Source organism: Dromiciops gliroides, chromosome 1 (genome assembly GCF_019393635.1).
Source record: "Dromiciops gliroides isolate mDroGli1 chromosome 1, mDroGli1.pri, whole genome shotgun sequence".
Lineage (NCBI taxonomy): Eukaryota > Metazoa > Chordata > Mammalia > Microbiotheria > Microbiotheriidae > Dromiciops > Dromiciops gliroides.
This window is the reverse complement of record NC_057861.1, coordinates 691,715,918-691,736,420: the sequence shown is the minus strand read 5'-3', so window position 1 is coordinate 691,736,420 and position 20,503 is coordinate 691,715,918. Positions and strand designations below refer to the sequence as shown.

The window sequence follows — 20,503 nt, the reverse complement described above, 5'->3', positions numbered from 1 at the left end:
TGTGTGACCTTGGGCAATTCACTTAACCCACATTGTCCTGCAAAAAAAAAAAAAAAATTAAAAAAAAATTTTCTTCCTTTGGCTAAGGAAACAGTAAGAAAATAATAGGCTTTGCACATTTCCAAAGGCCCCAGGTTAATTGGATTGAATGGATTGACTGAGATGATTAACATACTTAAAGTTAATTCAATTTAAAACAGAGCTGTCTGACTCTGAAGAGGGTGTGTTCTCAGAGACTATGAACTCTGACCTCAAGATGGGATTGCCCTCAAGTCCAGTGAACCAATGGATTTGGGCGATGCTTGCCAATTAGTTTGAATCAGGGTGGAAGGACTGCCTCTCCTCAGGGACAGGGAACAAGGACCCTGAGTCAGTTCATCTCTCAAAAAGGCTCTTGGTGGCAGAGGACTCTTGGAAGAGGCAGGCCAGATTGTACTCTTATCTCTCCTCCAGGGTAGACAGGTTTCTTAATTTTCTGAACTCCACGTGTTCTCTCTTTACTAATATTTATTATGCTTTAATAAATCCTTAATGCCCCAAAACTGGTGCTACAGCTTCTAATTTTAAGTAAACCCTAGCTAGTTTTCCCTATACTTGGGACCAGAATAAGGTAACAACACATTAAATTTTAAACATCACAAAACCTTTTGGTAACTGTTGGATAACTGACTAGTACATTTCTCATCTCATTTTATGTTTGTTTGTTTGTTTGTTTTTTTCTTGTTTTGTTTTGTTTTGTTTTGTTTTTTTTTGCAGGGCAATGAGGGTTAAGTGACTTGCCCATGGTCACACAGCTAGCAAGTGTCTAGTGTCTGAGGTCGGATTTGAACTCTGTTCCTCCTGAATCCAGGTCTGGTGTTTTTTCCACTGTACCACCTAGCTGCCCCCTCATCTCATTTAATCCTGAGCTGAAGGCCAGTATGAATCAGAGTTAGCCTAGAAAATACAATGATGGTGTCAGTATGTCATTTTCTCTGAAGATAGGCAACCACCAGAAATGGAGCTAAGGATATCCTGCCTATAAAAAAAGAACATAATTAGAAAGATTGGGTAAATATGAAAATACATAAAATGTCTTCAATACAGCTTTTTGAGACATAGGAAGAGATTGCTCATGGAGAATGTCAGGTTTGAGGACAAGGCTGGGGTAGGGATAGCTCACCTGGGATGTAGCTTCTTAAGAGAGGAGGTAAGTCTTCTGATGACTTCATATTTTAAATATTTTTTTCTAACTAAGCAACAATCCTATTGACTTTTACAATGCAAGTGTTTCTTTCCCTCTAAATTTGGCACCTGTGGCACAGTCCCACTTATACCTCCCTAATTCAGGCTCCATGTTTCACTTACCTGTTCTTAGCAGGAAATGTACTATATCATTGACTTCCAGAAATGGGGAAATGCTTGGCTCAAATCATTAGTATTTACTTTGTACTTATTTTTTTCTCCCTCGAGTTTTATGGGCATGAGATTATGGATCAATTTTTATTTCGAATTTGGGATTAATGTGCAATGGTTGAATATATGGATTCACAAAGGAATGTCCATCAATTGGGGAATTTCTAAACAACCTGTAGCATATAATTGTAATGGAATATTATTGTGCTATAAGAAATGACAAGCAGGATGATTTCAGAAAGGCCTGAAAAGACTATTATGAACTGATGTATAGTGAAGTGAACAGAACCAAAAAGATGTACATAGTGATAAAAATATTGTTCAATGAAGAATTACAAAGGAATTCAACTATTATCAGTAATTCAATGAGCCAAGACATTCCCAAAGGACTACTTATGAAACATTCTATCTATCTCCAAAGAAAAAAGTGATATTGACTGAACACAGACTGTAGCATGCTATTTTTCACTTTATTTCTTTCACTAATGATTTTTTTCTTTTAACCAAGTTTCCTTGTATAAAATGACTAATCAGGTAATATTTTGCATAATTGCACATGTATAACCTATATCTGATTGCTTATTGCCTCAGGGAGAGGGGAGGAAAAAGAGAAAGAATTTGGAACTCAAAACTTTAAATTAAAATTTTTATTATCTAGGGGGAAAAATAAAATAGGGATCCATTACACATTTCTTTAGCCAAATGTTATAACCAAATGAGCTCCATAAGTCAGTACATGTATACTTCTAGAAAAAAAGCACTCATAATTCATTTTTAAAATATAAGCATGCATATGTACATATATGTTTATATGCAAACATACATATTCTTTATTAAATATAGGCACTTACATACTGTATAGCTATGTATTTCTTTGGGGGATTCACCCTTGTAGTTAATCAGGAAAAAAAAAAAACATTTTTGCTTAGTTAATTTTCCTTAGGGAAACATGAGTAAGATGAATTCAACAAAACAAATTTACCACATTTTTTTTGCCACAGTCACCATAAATAAACTCCAGGTTGCTCTCACAGGTTAGTAAAATTACTTAAAAAAAATCATGATTTGGGCGGTTAGGTGGCACAGTGGATAGAGCACCGGCCCTGGAGTCAGGAGTAACTGAGTTCAAATCTGGCCTCAGACACTTAATACTTACTAGCTGTGTGACCCTGGGCAAGTCACTTAACCCCAATTGCCTCACTAAAAAAAAAAAAAATCATGATTTCAATGAAGATGGGGTAAAAAACAAAACAAAAAATATGACTACTAAGGATATTACCTCCCCAACATGGACAGCTAATAAGAGTTAGCTTTACAGATTCTACATTGACTTTTTTGCTGATTCATCATTTAATTTGTCTATCTCTCCTAGTTGTGTTACTTATATCAATAATGAAATTAATTTAACATTGTACAACCTCCTTTTCTCAGGGTTAAAATGTATAGTGATTACGTTTTTGAAGATAAACATCTGAACTTGCGTGCTTTTTGAAAAAAATATTTTATAACTCTTTAGCATTAGCACATGCTGTCTCTGAGTTGCTGTGGCCCAAGCATGCTCCACATTGTAACTAACGAGTGATCAATGTATCAGTCACTCAACAATCATTCATTAAATGTTTCTTGAGTACTAGGCATTTTACTAAATATTAGGAATGAAAAGAAAAAGCAACATAAACAGTTCTTATATTCAAGGAGATTGCAATCTAATTATGAAGTTACAGGTTTTTAAAAGGTGAAGAAGGGATACAAATCATTTACAAAGTGTGTGTGTGTGTGTTATTTCTCTAGACCTTTTAAATATACATGTGTTTGGCTAAAAGATCTCTGAGGTTACTTCTAGCTCTGAAATCCTATGAATCTCAATCAATAAATATTAATTAAGTGCTTATTATATGTCAATCACTATACTAAGGTCTGGAGACACAAAGAAAAATAAACCCAGGCTCTATCCTAAAAGAGATCATATTCTCTTTGGAGCAGTAGTTTAGATTTGAGTTGAAACTTGAAGGAATCCAGGTGAACTATGACATGGAGATAAAGACAAAGAATATTCCAGGAATAGGTGATAGTCAATACAAAGGAATTCAACAGAATGTCTATCATGAGGACCATCAACTAAGCCAACTAAGCAGGATCACAAAGGACAAGCAAATAAATAGTATATAAGAATGAAAAGGTAGGAAGAGACTAGGTTGTTTAGGACTCTAAATACCAACACAAGATTTCATGTTAGACTCTGGAGGTAATAGACATCCCTGAGAGCTTAGTCTATAAGGTGATTGTGGTGGTGGTAGTGGGGTATGTATGGTGGGGGAGGGGGAGGTTATTATGCCTGCAATATAAGAAAATCACTTTGAAAGGTGAATGGAAAATGAACTGGATTGGTGAAAGGCTGGGAGATCAGTTAAGAGTAATAATCCAAGTTAGAACTACTTAGGGTCTATTCAAGATGCATGAATAATTCATCAACAACTTGAGTTTGTAATACAAATATTCACGACCACTGATGGAAATACAAATTAGCCCTGAAAGGTGACATGGAACATGAGGGGGGTAATGAAATAAAATGATTGATCTCATTAAGTAGTGTTATTATTTAAGGATAGGTATCTGAATTTAACTGAAGTTTTTGAGGTAGGGGTGGAAAGAAAGAAAGAGAGAGAGAGAGAGAGAGAGAGAGAGAGAGAGAGAGAGAGAGAGAGAGAGAGAGAGAGAGAGAGAGAAAGAGAGAAAGAAAGAAAAATCTATCCCTACCTAAATACATATTTATCTCTGTCTAATTGCCTACTATTTAACTGAGAGGCAGTATGGCATAATGGATAAATAACTGGAATTAGTGTCAGAAAGACTTAGGTTCAAATTCTTCTTCTGACACATACTGGTCATTTGACCATGCAAGTGGCTTAATCTCTCAGTGCTATAGATAATTGTTCAGGACTCTAAATTTCAGATGTTATTGGTTTTATATTAATCAAAGACATTTCCAAACAAGAAGTTCCCCACTCTGATGATAAGACAGGTATGGACCAAAAATATTTTAATTACATTTGGGTGCAACTGGGTTCATCATAAGGAATAGTTTGCCAAAGATACTGTTCCACCAAGACTTCTTGCCTCAAAAAAATAAGTCACCTCTTTGTTAGATGTACTCAAACAAAATATGGATGACTAACTGTTAAGGGATGATGTGCGAAGAGTTCTGCTGGTTAAGATTATACATCCTCAAAAATTCCTTCTAACCTAAAATATGTTCTAAGACAAAGTTGAAGTTTAAGAATAATCATTCTCCCCTTATTAAAGCTTGGCTCTCCTACTCAAAGTCAGTATGTATACTTAAAATCTTATCCTGCACAGTGAGTTATGCTGGGCATTGGAACTATTCATTCTTCTCGCTTTGGCACATATCACTGATGCTTACAGTTATGACAGCCCAACTATGATAAATGCACATGACTTGCTTTCCACATTTACTTTTGTAACTGGAAAAGAAGTCTGGCTCACATAAGTACTTGTCATTTTTAAGCTAAAGGAGCTAAAACATTATCAGCAGGCACCCAACATTCACTTTGCTTCAAGGTAACTGGAGTGTAATTTTATTTAAATACTTCCAGTAAGACTCCGAATTACCTTTCCAATTATATTCTACTGAAACAATCACATTCTGTGATCTGGCCAAATGGGACTACTCACTATTTCAGCACTTTTCACTGCTCTCTCCTACCTCTAAGACTTATTAAAGACTTTTCCCTTCTGCCAAGATTTCATTGATTGAACACCTCATTATCTGGAGATCTTTCTCTTCAACTGAAATTCTCCTAAGGTGACAAACCAACCTTAAATCCATGACTGAAAGATGATGTTATTTTTAAAAATACTTTCACAGAATTAGAAATTCTTGGGCACAAATTTATCCTTTGATTCCTATTATCTGTGTGACCATGGGAAAATAATCTGTCTTCAGAATCTGTTTCCTTATCCTTAAAATGTGAATAGCTACTTCATAGTACTATTTTTGAAGCTAAAAATCAGAAAATTTGAAACCCTATGTTTGTTATCCATTGTATTTGAAGAGGAGATAAATTAAATTACTTTGTACAAAATTCAGCCATATCATTTTACAAATGAAGAAATTGAGTACAAAAAAAAGTACAATTGATTTGCTCAATACCACAAGGTTACTAAGTGAGAAAACAGAACTAGAATTTTATTTTTATTTTTCCAATTCAAGTATTATTTTTCCCATTTTATTACATTGACTCAGACAATACCAATCTTCATTTTCATTGATTGAATGAAATATAAAATGCATTTTGATAATACAAATATTATTAATAAGATGTATAATTTTGAGAATATAGTTTCACTTTCCTGGGACTCAGTTCCTAAACCTATGACATGATCGTTTTGATCAAGATGATCTCAAAGGTTGCTACCCGATTCTATATCTATATCCTATGATTGTTTGTTACCTTTTCTATACCTTTTATTTTTCAGATTATTTAAAAACTTCCTATTGTGATGCTTATTTATTTTTATCTTTTAATATAATGTAAGTTCCATTTTTTCATTTGTTTCCCAGCTGCATTGCCAGCCTGGGAGACACAGGGAAACTTAAAAAAAAAAAACTTAAAAAGAATTCAGGATAAAGAATTTCATTGAAAGTAGTCACAGTCTTGTAGATATTTCATTAGACTTCCACTTGTTTCATGAATATATTCCTCCAAAAGCTACCTGCATAATATTGCATATGGCAATCCAATATATCACAGAAAATGAAATTGACCATATGTTAACATATATGCAATAATTGATGCAGATGGGGAATAATTAAAAACAATTTTTGTTAAAAGCTCTTTTATTTTGATATATTCAAATTTATCTATTTTGGTTGATAATTTGTTACAGTCATTGAAGAGTTGAAAATACTGGGTTTTTTTCCATAGTTGAGACTGAAAAACATCCTACAACTTTAAAATTTTGTGAAATGTTTTAATGTATTTTAATAATCCATTTGAAATTTAGTGTATAATTTAATACATATTTAATTTCATTTTCCCATATTATATAATTCCAGACAATTTAATTTAATATTTAATCCCTTTCCAAATGTGCTGTACTATAAATGTCATTAAATATTGCTCTTTGTATGCCTTTCATTTTACTTCTATATCATGTGAATACATTTAAAAATTAATCCAAGACTTGTCTTGAAACAAAGTTTATTGTATGATTTTGAACAAAATTTAATATTAGTAATATGTTTCTGAAATTATCCTCAATTTAACTTGCTTATATCTTGTTTTTACATATTGCTTATACGTTTTATCCTCTGTTAGAAATAGACCTGCATGAATACATAGACTGTTTTTGGCATTCTTTCTATTCCTACCACTTAGCAGAGTGTCTGGTACAGGGTAGGTAAAAATCTATTTTTTTTTATGTGTTGATTACTCTTCTTAAATTTTATTAAAATGATTTCTTCTTAAACTCAATTTGGCTTTTTAAATAAAATGGTATATTTTCCATAAAGACAATTTTAACACTGTTTGTATCTGTGTTATCCACATCATTTTCTTTTTTCTGGCATTATTGTTATACCTAGGATTCCTACAATTATATCAATCAATAATGATATGCATAGATAATATTTTTTATTCCTATTCAAATGAGAAAGTCTCAAATATTTCTTCTTTGAATTTGCTGTCTCTTAATTAAAATAAATATTTTTTATCATGCCAAGAAAAACTTTTTGTTCCTATTTTCTTATTTTAAGGATGTATGGGTTTTTATTAAAACTTCCTCCACCCCAGGAACTTCATTAACATAATTACTTTTTCCTTTTTTTCAAAAATATAATTTACTATGTTGATTATTTTCCTAACATTAAATTATTTTTCAAGTAGTAATATGAATACTCATTGATAGCAATGTTTCTACTCTTAGATGCAGTTAAGTATCAGCATTTATTCTCATCAACATTTTTATTTTATTTTATTTTTTCATTGAGCTTGTTAGGTACATGGTTTATCTAATTAATAGGTTATTCCTGACACATATAGGTAATGATCAGGTTTAAGCCTCTCAGTCTTCAACTCCCCTCCCCCCCCCAAAAAAAATAAAAAGTGAAATTTCTTCTTTTTCATACAATTGGCTCTTGTCCAGAAATGGAATACATAGATGGTATCTGTTTATATGAACTAGTAGTAAAGGTCATGCTTTATTTCTTTACCTCTACAATCTAAATACATACACACACAGACACACAGATACACATGCCTATGCACACACACACAGACACACACACACACACATATTTACCTTTTGCCTTTGCTTTCCATACCTTGTCAAATTTCAGACCTCTGTTTATGTTCTCCCCCCCCAGTATCTACCATTCAAATTTATTGTCTATAAATGAGACTGACCTCTTACTGTAAGATACTTTCACTTGTTTCTCACAAACAACTATATATAACTAAATAAATAAATCTATTTTAGACAGGTGAAAATATTTTTTCACCACATCAATATCACAAAAATAGAGTGAAAGGTTTTATCTGGAGGAGTAATTTATCCCAGTCAGTGGCCTACATTGCATTAATGCACTAGAAAGTTTCAGCTCTACATATCACCTTGCCTGATTTAACCTGTGTGCATCTGTAAGATTGTGATGAGTATAGGGAATGTTGATAACTAACGGTTATTTGAAGTGCAACATGGCAAAAATGAGTGAGTCTAATATTAATTTTGGAGGCTACAGTGAATTGGCGGTGATGGAATGATAAAAAATAAAATTAAAATCCACATAAGATACATAAACATAATTTAAAAGCTATAATGGCTCTCTATTTGGGTAGAAAACACCTTTATACTTTATCATTCTGGATATTCTATGAGTTATCTCATTTAACATGGCCAAAACAAAACTCCTTACTTTCCACAAAAACACTCATGCTTCCAACATGCTCTATTTGTATTGACTTCACCTTTATTTGTGTCTTCTTTTATTTTACAATTTTCAGTGCCTTCCTTATAGAACAACCTATTTGACATCCAGGACTTTAAGGTAAACAGAGAGAAGTCAGAGATTAAAGTACATGGATATGGTAAGAGACCAACAACAATGGCTTCTGAATCTTTGAATCATGCTTCATTCTTCCTTCATCTTCAGATCACTGTATCCAACCCATTTCCATCTTGGTGATCATATTTCCATATCCCCTCTTACATCCTTTTCCCCTTTCACAGACTCTGCTTGAGTCCCAGCCCTCATTACTTGTTTCTTGAAATACTGCAAGTTTCCTAACCAGTATCTCTAACACTCAACTCTTCTCAACTGAGATGATATGTGTAAAGACTTAGCAAAGTGCTTGGCACATAGTTGTCACATAGGAAACAATTATTTCCTTCCTCTTACCTCTTCTCCAAGATATCCTCCACTTGGCTTCCATAAGATGAAATTTAGTCTAAAAAGAATTTGGAAAATATCTCCATTTGTGAAAAGACTCATATATACAGAAAGAATATGAATTTTAGAATTTTGAAAAGTCTACTATTTTAATATATATTCTATTATAATTTGATGTAACTTGCCATTTATTATTAGATTTCATGGTGAATATTAAGTTCTACCATCTTGTATTATGTTGCTTCTTCTTTGTAAATTTTAAAACACATACCTCTTGAAATTTCTTTGCCTTGAATTAATGAAAAATTGTTTTATAATTATAAATTTAAACATATTTTCAATATAATTGTGTTGTCAATTTATCGTTGTTAGTCTCCTACCATGTTCACATACTTCAATCCCTAGCCCCTCCCTGTTTAGTTTAAATATCTGAAGATCAAATGGGTTGCTTTTTATGGAAGGCACTGAAAACTTTAAAACAACATAAAAAATAAAAGTGGCATTATTACAGCCTAAGAGATGATGCTGATTTTATTTTGGAAGGGAAGGCCAATTTTAGACTTGAAAAGATAAAAATATTGTCAGTGTTTTTACTTTTAAAATAATTGTATTAATAAAGTACTTTTTGGGGAAAATACCATTGAAGAAATCTTATTCTGAAATAAATATGATATGATATTTATCATGCTTGAATAAATTGGGAGTAACATGACTTATAGATGAGGTACCTTGTCAAAGAACATAGATGTAGAAATAATGGACTCTAGAAGGGAGGATTCACTATTTCAGTTATTGATCAGAAGGGGAAAAAGAAAAGAAAAGAAAAGAAAACAAACCCCCAAACAAACATATCTGTGTCAGCCTGTCATCCATGAAGAGATAAAGAGAGAATTTTCAGGCTGTGAATAACTTTAGAACACCTTAAAATGTGTCACTGACTCAGAGAAGTTCTTTTCTTGCTTGAGAAATTGTGGACTGGTTATAGGTATCTTTTTTTTCCTTTTTGGTATTTCTTTACCTTTCTTTGGTATTTTCAAGTTCCATTAAAAATACATATATCAAGAATAATGAAGTGTATTTTTCCAGAATTCAGTCACAGGCATGTTTGAATACTAAATTTATTTTTAAAATGTTCAAGATTTAGCCCCAAGTTCAAATTAAGGAAAAAGCAAACAGTGGAAATGTTATTTAAAATCAGGTTAAGATTAAAGATACAATTTGGAGACATGCAGAACACCTCCAAGGACTTGCTTGGGGCATCCAAAATTAGTATTTCATCTTCATAAGCAACTCAGTAGAGAAAATCCCTCTAACTCATGCATCTGGGGAACTTATCTGTTACTTAGAGTCTCAGAGAGTTGCCTAAAGCATGGAAAGATGAAATAATTTGCCTGTGGTCACACAGCCATTGTATATCAAAGGCAGAACTTGGAAATAGGTCCTTCTGACTCTAAGAACACTATTCATTTCAGATTAATTTCTCTTTAACAGATAGCTGTGCTCCTCAGAAATTTTCAGTAAATCAAATTATATTTATATTGCCAATAGCAAGATCTCAAAAGGGAAACTAGAAATTATTTTGTAAATCAAGATATCTTGTTTAATGCCAAGATTTACTCTATAATTTATTTGGGTTTTTTGGTAAATACATATATTTTGTACATTTTGAATTTGCATACAGTGGAATATGTGTATATATTTCTCATTTATATTGAAAGATGCACATTTCTAACTGGATTGATTCTTATGTATATGAGTACAGCTGAAAGAAAGCTGTGTGACTTATAGTACTTTACATAATGATTCCACAGCTCACACAATAGAATAATAATGAAGAGATAGTTTCTAAATTGGAAGTATCTTATATTCCTGTAGTCCTTCCATTCCTTAGAACATATTTTCTTGCAAAAATGATATTACAATTTGTGGCTAGATTCTCATACCCATTTATAACTAATTCATCCCATTATATATATATCAAGGACTAATACATTGATTTAACTTTCAATTCATAACATTTTTTCATTAAATGTATTTAAATCAAAATCTTGATTTTCCAGGAACACTTCTTAACCTTTTTGCAAATGGCAAAGGGACTTCATACCCTTAGTCAATGATGATGTTCCCATAAACTGTGATGTAGGCATGGGTAGAGAACTAACCGTGAGGGAACAGGGAAGAACAAACATGGAATCTTTAGTAGCCAGTGTAGAAATTACTTTCAAGGTAGGTTAAGTAGATTATGATTAGGGAAAGATGAGTAGAAATTTGTTAGAGAGGGGGTGAGGACCTAAGATGAGCTCTCTGGGAACATAAGTGAGTAGTTGTTTTAGGACAAGAAGACTTACAAATATGTTTTCAATTTGGAATCTAAATAAGTCAGAATGCTAAGTCCTTGGGGAAGTAGTAAAAGGTAGAAGCTAGGAGAATAATGAGAAAAAGGGGTATAGTGGCCTTTTGTCTTCCCTTTTTATTCCATCTCCTTCCTCTTCAAAAATTCTAACTTCAAATACCTTTATAAAGTGTTTGTCATAAACACAGCACCATATTAGGCCAAGTAGAGGGGTGGAGCCAAGATGGTGGAGGAAAGGCATATTAAGCAAAGAAAATATAAAAAAGAATAATTCCAAACTTTTTGTAACTGACAATCTAGTAAAGGAATATAAGAATGCACACAAATAACCATTATACAAATATAGAGAGATAAATGAATTAGAGAGGAACAAACTAGGTGCTATATAGTGGATTTTAGGTGGAATGGTGGGTCCTTTTGTTATATTAAAATATACTTTTTTACTTATGGAAGTTATTACTGATTAGTGCATCTGGGTAGAACAGAGAATATGGCCTATTCAAAAAGAAGTGGTATTCACAAAATGAAAAACTCAGTAAAATACTTCTCATTTTCTTGAAGTTGAAATGTGGAACTAATGTACTGCATTACAAAATATTTTTTGTGACTTCCAGGAAAGGAATCAATTCTTACACATTGCTGAAAAGAGAAAACAATTTCTTCTTGGTGAATTTTAAGAAAATATTAAGATGCATTGGACTGGATTCATTCCTCCATCTGTCTGGCTTATGGGCTAAGAAAGCCTACTGGATAATATGAATATTATGTTTAACCCACCTTTATATAGTAATGCAGAGTTACATGGCTATTTCCATGTATTATATAATTTGGTTTCTCTTTTTTAGCTTTTAAAGTATATAACCAGTTAAGGACCTTTTTATTTCTATTAGGACCACTGATTTTTTTTAGGACAAAAGTAGATCCAAAGCTATGTTAAGTAAAAAAAATAATAATAATCAATACTTAAATTCCCTTAGTTGCTTATTTTTCTTTCAGAAAGAAGGGGACAATATCAATATGCCTCCTTTTTAAAGAATAGATTTTTAAAAATTACTTAAAATATGTTTGTCCAGTAGCAAGAATAAAGCATTTGGAATGATAGGCCCTGGGTTCAATTTTTGTCTCCACTACTTAATTCTTGAATGTCTTTTCAAGTCATTAAAGTTGTTATACCCAAATATTTTCATTTGTAAAATTAAAAGTCTGGACTAGATCAGTGGTTTTAATTCAAATAGAAATGGTGACCTCTAGTCCACACATAAGGATCCCTGAGGGCTGAATTTTTACTTAGTTTTAAAATATAATGCTATCTATATTATAGTTTAGTTTTTTTTATTTTTTGAATAAAAGTATATTATTATTTTCCAGTCACATGTACAGATAGTTTTCAACATTTGTTTTTATAAGTTTTCCAATTTCAAATTTTTCTCCCTCCCTCCCCTCTCTCCCCCTCCCCTAGATAGCAGGTAATCTGATATAGGTTATATATGTACAACAATATTAAACATATTTCTGCAATAATCATGTTATTGGAGAAGAATCAGAGCAAAAAGGAAAAACCTCAAAAAATAAAAACAACAGCACCAAAAACAAAAGAAATGGTATGATTCAATCAGCGTCCATATTCCACAGTTCTTTTTTTTCTGGATTTGGAGAGACTTTTCCATCATGAGTCCTTTGGAACTTTCTTGTACCATTGTATTGGTGAGAAAAATATAGCCTATCACAGATGATCAACACATAATGTTGATAATACTGTGTACAATGTTCTCCTGGTTCTGCTCATCTCACTCAGCATCAGTTCATGCAAGTCCTCCCAGGTTTCTCTGAAATCTGCCTACTCATCGTTTCTTACAGCACAATGGTATTCGATTACATTCATATACCACAACTTATTCAGCCATTCCCCAGTTGATGGGCAACCCCTCAATTTCCAATTACTTCCACAAAAAAAAGCAGCTACAAAAATTTTTGTACATGTGGATCCTTTTCCCTTTTTATGATTTCTTTGGGAAAAAATTTTAATAGTGTTATTGCTGGGTCAAAGGGTATTCAAAGCTTTATGGCACTTTGGACATAGTTCCCAAACTGCTCTCCAGAATGGTTGGATGAGTTCACAGCTCCACCAACAATGCATTAGTGTTCCAATTTTTCCACAGCTTCTTCAACATTTATTTTCTTTTTTTGTCATATTAGCCAATCTGATAGGTGTCAGGTGATACCTCAGTGTTGTTTTAATCTACATTTCTCTAATCAATAGTAATTTGGAGCATTTTTTCATATGGCAATAGATAGCTTTGATTTCTTCATCAGAAAACTGCCTGTTCATATCCTTTGACCATTTCTAAATTGGGGAATGACTTGGATTCTTATACATTTTATTTAGTTCTCAATATATTTAAGAAATGAGGCCTTTATCAGAAGTACTAGCCATAAAAAATGTTTCACAGCTTTCTGGCTCCCTTCTTCTTTGTAGGAATTTCTTCTGTTTGTACAAAGAACTTTTAATTTTTTTTTTTTTTTTAGTGAGGCAATTGCGGTTAAGTGAATTGCCTAGGGTCACACAGCTAGTAAGTGTTAAGTATCTGAGGTCGGATTTGAACTAAGGTACTCCTGACTCCAGGGTCAGTGCTCTATCCACTGCACCACCTAGCTGCCCCCAAAACCTTTTAATTTAATGTAATCAATATCATCTATTTTGCATTTCATAATATTATCTATCTCTTGTTTGGTCATAAACTGTTCTCCTTTCCAATGATCTGAAATGTAGACTAGTCATTCTTCTGCTAATTTACCTATGGTACCACCTTTTATGTATAAATCATGTACCCATTTTGACCTTATTTTAGTATAAGGTGTAAGATATTGATCTATGCATAATTTCTGCTGTACTATCTTCCAGTTTTCCCAGCAGTTTTTGTCAGATTATTATAGTTTATTGTTAGTAATTTTTGTTAATATTTTCCAATTGCATTTTAATATATACCTAGAGGTACCTGACAGTGTTTCTATCTGCCTGTGCCCTGGGAAAAATTCTTGAAAGCTCTGGACTAGACTACGTCTAAGGTTGCTTTCAATTGTAAATCTATAAGCTTATGAATGAAGCAAATTATATTTCAGATTCACATTATAACCTGTTGAGAAATAGAAAATTAGATTAGACATAGAAATACAGAGGGGCAGAGAGAGTCATATAGAGACAGTGATAGACAAACAGAGATGAAGTACAGGAGGAAAAAAAGGAAATCTGGTCAAAACAATGCAAAAGGCTTAACAACTGCCTTCTCAGGACTCATTTCTAAGAAGTTACTCTTCCACTCAGCCTACTTCTGCTATGCCTCATATGCAATCCATTCACCATAATGTTGGGCTAAACATCAATTCCCTCTCTATTGCTCTATCTGCTGCAACTACCACCACCCTCCACACTCACAACATTTCTTCCCTCTTGCTCTCTTTATTTTCTACCAACAGTCATTTTTCATCAAATCATTTCCCCCAATTCTCTGAATAAATCACATCTTTCATTAGCTTTAGCCATTTTATAGTCTCATCATTATTATCGATCTTTTGGCTCAGTGGATAGAGCTGTAAGCCTAAAGTAAGGAAGACCTGAGTTCAAATCTACCCTGGGATGGCTTAAAGGTGTGTGATTCCAGAAATTTAACCAATGTTTGCCTCTGTATCCTATTTTATAGTTTTCCCTGTAAAATAAATATTATAATAGCACCTAGCTCACAGGATTATTGTGAAGATCAAATGATTTTCAAAAAGGCCTTGCATGACTGGCCCATAGTAGGTATTATATAAATGCTTATTCTCCTTCCTGCTTCAGCACTCTAGAACAAACCTACTAATATCCTCAAAGCACATTGGTTTTGAGAGCTTTATCAACTATTTTTTTTCCTTGCCCAAATTCTGAATAACTACTGCCATAAGTCCCCCAAAACTTGGAGGAAACAATAAACTTAGAACTTCTAACTTCTAACAACTTGTTCCTGAGAGTACTGCTGGAGAATGAAGAATCAAGAATCAAGTGAAGGACAACCAGGTGTAGAGCATTTAAACCTGTATTTTAGTGATAGAACCCTCACTAATGATTAAGTATTATTCCTAGATCTGAAAAGCAAAATGCATGTGTGCTCATGCATATGTGTATGGGGTGGGGAGAACAAAGCAGCTAGTGGACACACTGTTAGAAAACTTGCGGCAAGTTAAATTATATTCACAGGTATCAGTCTAGAAGTTTCCAACTCTAGTTATAGGCTAGCCAGGGAATAGAAAACAACATATATTTGTAAGCTATTACGTTGATAAAAATCTAAATTATTCTCTTCTCATCTGTGTAGTGGGATCGAGGAATAGGATATTTTTCACCAGTAGTTTAGCAATGTTTTGGTGACATATTCCTTTAGCAAACTACATGACTTGCCTACCCAGTGAGGCAGTAGGCAGAACTCTAAACCTGGATTCATGGAAGAACTGAGTTCACATCTGCACTCTTACTCCTAGTAACTTTCTGACCAAACACAAGTCACTTCATCTATCTAATCCTGTTTCCTCGGCTCTAACATGAGGATAATAAAATTGACATTATCTATGTTACATTGCTTTCTTTTTTTAAGAAAATTCTTTCTAAATTGTAGTGAGATGAGGGAATGTTTTCTCTTATTATTATTTCTAAGAATAATCTACTTCCTAAGACTATGTAGAACACATTTGCTATGCCCTCGGTGTAAAATGTATTTGAAAAAGAATATGCTTGATCCAACTATTAGCATATGCCTCTAAGGAGGTAAAAAATAGAAAGTGAGGTAAAAATATAAATCAATATTACCATAAAGCATTTCATAGTAGCAAAAAAATTGAGAACTAGTTTATGTACATTAATTAATGAACTGATTGTAGCATGTACATGTAATGAAAAATTGCTGTTCTTTAAGCAAATATTGAACATGAAGAATACAGAAATGTGTGGGAATATTTAAATAAACTCAATCGACTAGCATTTATTAAGTACCTGCTATTATTTAGTACAAGGTGCTGTGCCAGCTACTAGGAAAACAAATAAAAATAGGTCTTAATTAATGAGAATAATGAATTCTGTGAAGTATGGAATATATTTGAAGTAGCACTATTCAAATTTATAATTATATAAAATATGGCAGTTGATTCCAGCTCAATGGAAATATGCAGTGTGAATAAAAATAATGTAACCATTTGGAGGAGCCAGTCACTATTTGTACTAATTGGGACCATACAAAGAATAAAACAGTTTCTACTCACAAGGATTTTATATTCTAATGGTATACATGCATAGCTATATAGCATATACATACAGTGAATAAAGCATTACTATAAATTTGGATAAATACACTTAAAATAAATGGCTCAAATAGAAAGCAATTTGGGAGTGACTACACTAGAGGCCAGTTAATCAGGAATGGTTCAGGAAGAGATGTTTTGTTTGTTTGTTTCTCAGTAGCATCTTAAAGGAAGAGAGGAAACCCATGAGGAAGAGATGAGGATGGAGAGCATTTAAGTCATATGGTACAAGCAATACAAAGGCACATAGATAAGAGATGGAAAATTGTAAGGAATAAAGAAGGCAGTTGGTATCACAAAGTATCAGAAATTGAGTAATGTTCAATGAGGATGGAAAGATAGAAGGGAGCTAGATTCTAAATATTTTTAAATGCTAAACAGACAAATTCGGGGGCAGAACCAAGATGGCGGCAAGGAAGCAGCAAGCTGCCTGAGCTCTCCTTCTGTTCCCTCAAAAAGAACATTAAATCAAGCTTCTGGATGGATTCTGAAACTACAGAACCTGCAAAGAGACAGAGAGACCCAGTGTTTCAACCAGAGATAATTTAGAAGACTTCAGGAAAACGTAGGCCTGACTCGGGCAAAAGGGAGGCCCAGCGCAAGGCAGCAGCCCAGCGCCGAGGGAATCAGGCCAGGCAGCAGGAGCGGCGGGCTACAGCCAAACAACTGAGGCCCCTGGAACCTGGCTCAAAAATCTGGTGGCCAAGAAGGAGAGTGGAAAAACCTACCTGCACTGGCCAGGAGGGCAGGCTGTAGGGCCACAAATGGGATAGGCGGGATCAGGCGCCTGGCCAAGCCCACTCAGAGAGGAAGTGCAGGGGGTCGAACTACACACACTATAAAGGCCTCCCAGTAAAAAGCTGGTCACACAGCACCTATACTCCTGCACAAGAAGCCCAAAAGAGGGACCCTGGTGCCCCCAGAGCAGACCTCAACTTAAAAAAATAAATGAACAAGCTGCAATAATGAGTAAGAAGCAAAAAAGAGCCCTCTCCATTGAGAGCTTCTATATCAATAGGGAAGAAGCCAACACAAACTCAGATGAGGACAATAGCCTCAAATTGCCTACATGTGAAGCCTCACAAGGGAAGGAGAATTGGTCTCAAGAACAAAAAGCCTTCTTGGAAGAGCTCAAAAAGGATTTTAAAAATCATTTGAGCAGATGCTGGTTTTGTATACAGTGAAGCTGTAGCCAGTCATTACATGAGACAGATACTGGAAGCACTACGCTACTGTCATGATAATAACATAATTCACAGGGATGTGAAGCCCCATTGTGTCCTCCTTGCCTCAAAAGAAAACTCAGCACCTGTTAAACTTGGAGGCTTTGGAGTAGCTATTCAGTTAGGAGAGTCTGGACTTGTTGCTGGAGGACATGTAGGAACACCTCATTTTATGGCCCCAGAAGTGGTAAAAAGAGAGCCCTATGGGAAACCTGTAGATGTCTGGGGTTGTGGGGTGATCCTTTTTATTCTGCTAAGTGGTTGTTTGCCTTTTTACGGAACCAAGGAAAGATTGTTTGAAGGCATTATTAAAGGAAAATATAAGATGAATCCCAGGCAGTGGAGCCATATCTCTGAAAGTGCCAAAGACCTGGTCCGCCGAATGTTGATGCTGGATCCAGCTGAAAGGATAACGGTTTATGAGGCACTTAATCATCCTTGGCTTAAGGAGAGAGATCGCTATGCCTACAAAATTCATCTTCCTGAAACAGTAGAGCAACTGCGGAAATTTAATGCAAGGAGGAAACTAAAGGGTGCAGTACTGGCAGCTGTATCAAGCCACAAATTCAACTCATTCTATGGGGATCCCCCTGAAGAGTTGCCAGATTTCTCTGAAGATCCTACCTCCTCAGGAGCAGTCTCACAGGTGCTAGACAGCCTGGAGGAAATTCATGCACTTACAGACTGCAGTGAAAAGGACTTAGATTTTCTACACAGTGTTTTCCAGGATCAGCATCTCCACACACTGCTAGATCTTTATGACAAAATTAACACAAAGTCTTCACCACATATCAGGAATCCTCCAAGTGATGCTGTACAGAGAGCCAAAGAGGTATTGGAAGAAATTTCATGCTACCCTGAAAACAATGATGCAAAGGAGCTAAAGCGTATTTTAACACAACCTCATTTCATGGCCTTACTTCAAACTCATGACGTAGTGGCACATGAAGTTTACAGTGATGAGGCATTGAGGGTTACACCTCCTCCCACCTCTCCCTACTTAAATGGAGATTCTCCAGAAAGTGCCAACGGTGACATGGATATGGAGAATGTTACTCGAGTACGACTGGTACAGTTCCAGAAAAACACAGATGAACCAATGGGAATTACTTTGAAAATGAATGAGCTAAACCATTGCATTGTAGCAAGAATTATGCATGGGGGAATGATTCACAGACAAGGTACACTTCATGTAGGTGATGAAATTCGAGAAATAAATGGCATCAGTGTAGCAAACCAAACAGTGGAACAGCTGCAAAAAATGCTTAGGGAAATGCGGGGGAGTATTACCTTCAAGATTGTGCCAAGTTACCGCACTCAATCTTCATCCTGTGAGAGATATTCCCCCTCTACCTCCAGACAGTCCCCAGCTAATGGTCATAGCAGCACCAACAATTCTGTTTCGATCTATGTAAGAGCACAATTTGAATATGACCCAGCAAAGGATGACCTCATACCCTGCAAGGAAGCTGGTATCCAATTTAGAGTCGGTGACATTATCCAGATTATTAGTAAGGATGACCACAATTGGTGGCAGGGTAAACTGGAGAACTCTAAAAATGGTACCGCAGGTCTCTTTCCTTCTCCTGAACTTCAAGAATGGAGAGTAGCTTGTATTGCCATGGAGAAGACCAAACAGGAGCAGCAAGCTAGCTGTACTTGGTTTGGAAAGAAGAAGAAGCAATACAAAGATAAATATTTAGCAAAGCACAATGCAGTGTTTGATCAATTAGATCTCGTTACATATGAAGAAGTAGTAAAACTGCCAGCATTTAAAAGGAAAACACTCGTCTTACTAGGTACACATGGTGTTGGAAGAAGACATATAAAAAACACACTCATTACAAAACACCCAGACAGATTTGCATACCCTATTCCACATACAACTAGACCTCCAAAGAAAGATGAAGAAAATGGCAAGAACTATTACTTTGTATCTCACGACCAAATGATGCAAGACATATCTAACAATGAATACTTAGAGTACGGCAGCCATGAGGATGCCATGTATGGGACAAAACTGGAGACAGTACGGAAGATCCACGAGCAGGGACTGATTGCAATACTGGATGTGGAACCTCAGGCACTGAAGGTCCTGAGAACTGCCGAGTTTGCTCCTTTTGTAGTTTTTATTGCTGCACCTACAATTACTCCAGGCATCAATGAGGATGAATCTCTTCAGCGCCTGCAAAAGGAATCTGATATCTTACAGAGAACATATGCACACTACTTTGATCTAACGATTATCAACAATGAAATCGATGAAACAATCAGACATCTGGAGGAAGCCATTGAGCTCGTTTGTACAGCACCACAGTGGGTTCCAGTCTCCTGGGTCTATTAAGCCTCTCACCAGATAACTGAAGAATTCTATCATAACTGGGAACCACCTCATACATGAAAAAACCTCTTCATTACTGGCCTTGTGTCAACAGGTCTTGGCCCCTAGAGACTACCTAGATGTAGTATGACCTAAATTTAACTATTGTCATGTCCAAATAGATAGGAGGAGGAAAAAAAATTAAACATTAACTTAAAGAGACAGTATCTTTTTTAATCAGTTCTCCTGAACTTTAATAAAATGTATCTTTAAATGTATGTATTATTCAATCCTTTGGAATGTTATATTTTTGGAAATCATAGCTTTTTATTTCAAAGGCCCCTTAAAACTGCACAAAATAGATGCTGCTTTCTATAATCTATTTTAATAATAATAAAAAATAATTCTGTTACCTTGACATGGGGGTGGAACACTACATTCTTTTTAGAGTCTGATTTTATGGATTGGAAAATCTTGCT

The 20,503-nt window shown here is 34.6% G+C and overlaps 1 protein-coding gene across 1 annotated transcript; it reads left to right on the top strand.

Annotated features, from left to right (window-relative positions):
* Nucleotides 1–8,111: 8,111 nt before the first annotated feature.
* On the top strand, nt 8,112–20,266 carry LOC122753691 (peripheral plasma membrane protein CASK-like). Its single transcript, XM_044001298.1, has 3 exons — nt 8,112–8,165; nt 8,432–8,501; nt 17,644–20,266. The coding sequence occupies exons 1-3, from the start codon at nt 8,112–8,114 to the stop codon at nt 20,046–20,048; spliced, it is 2,529 nt and encodes an 842-aa protein (XP_043857233.1). The 3' UTR covers nt 20,049–20,266.
* The last annotated feature ends 237 nt before the right edge of the window (nt 20,267–20,503 follow it).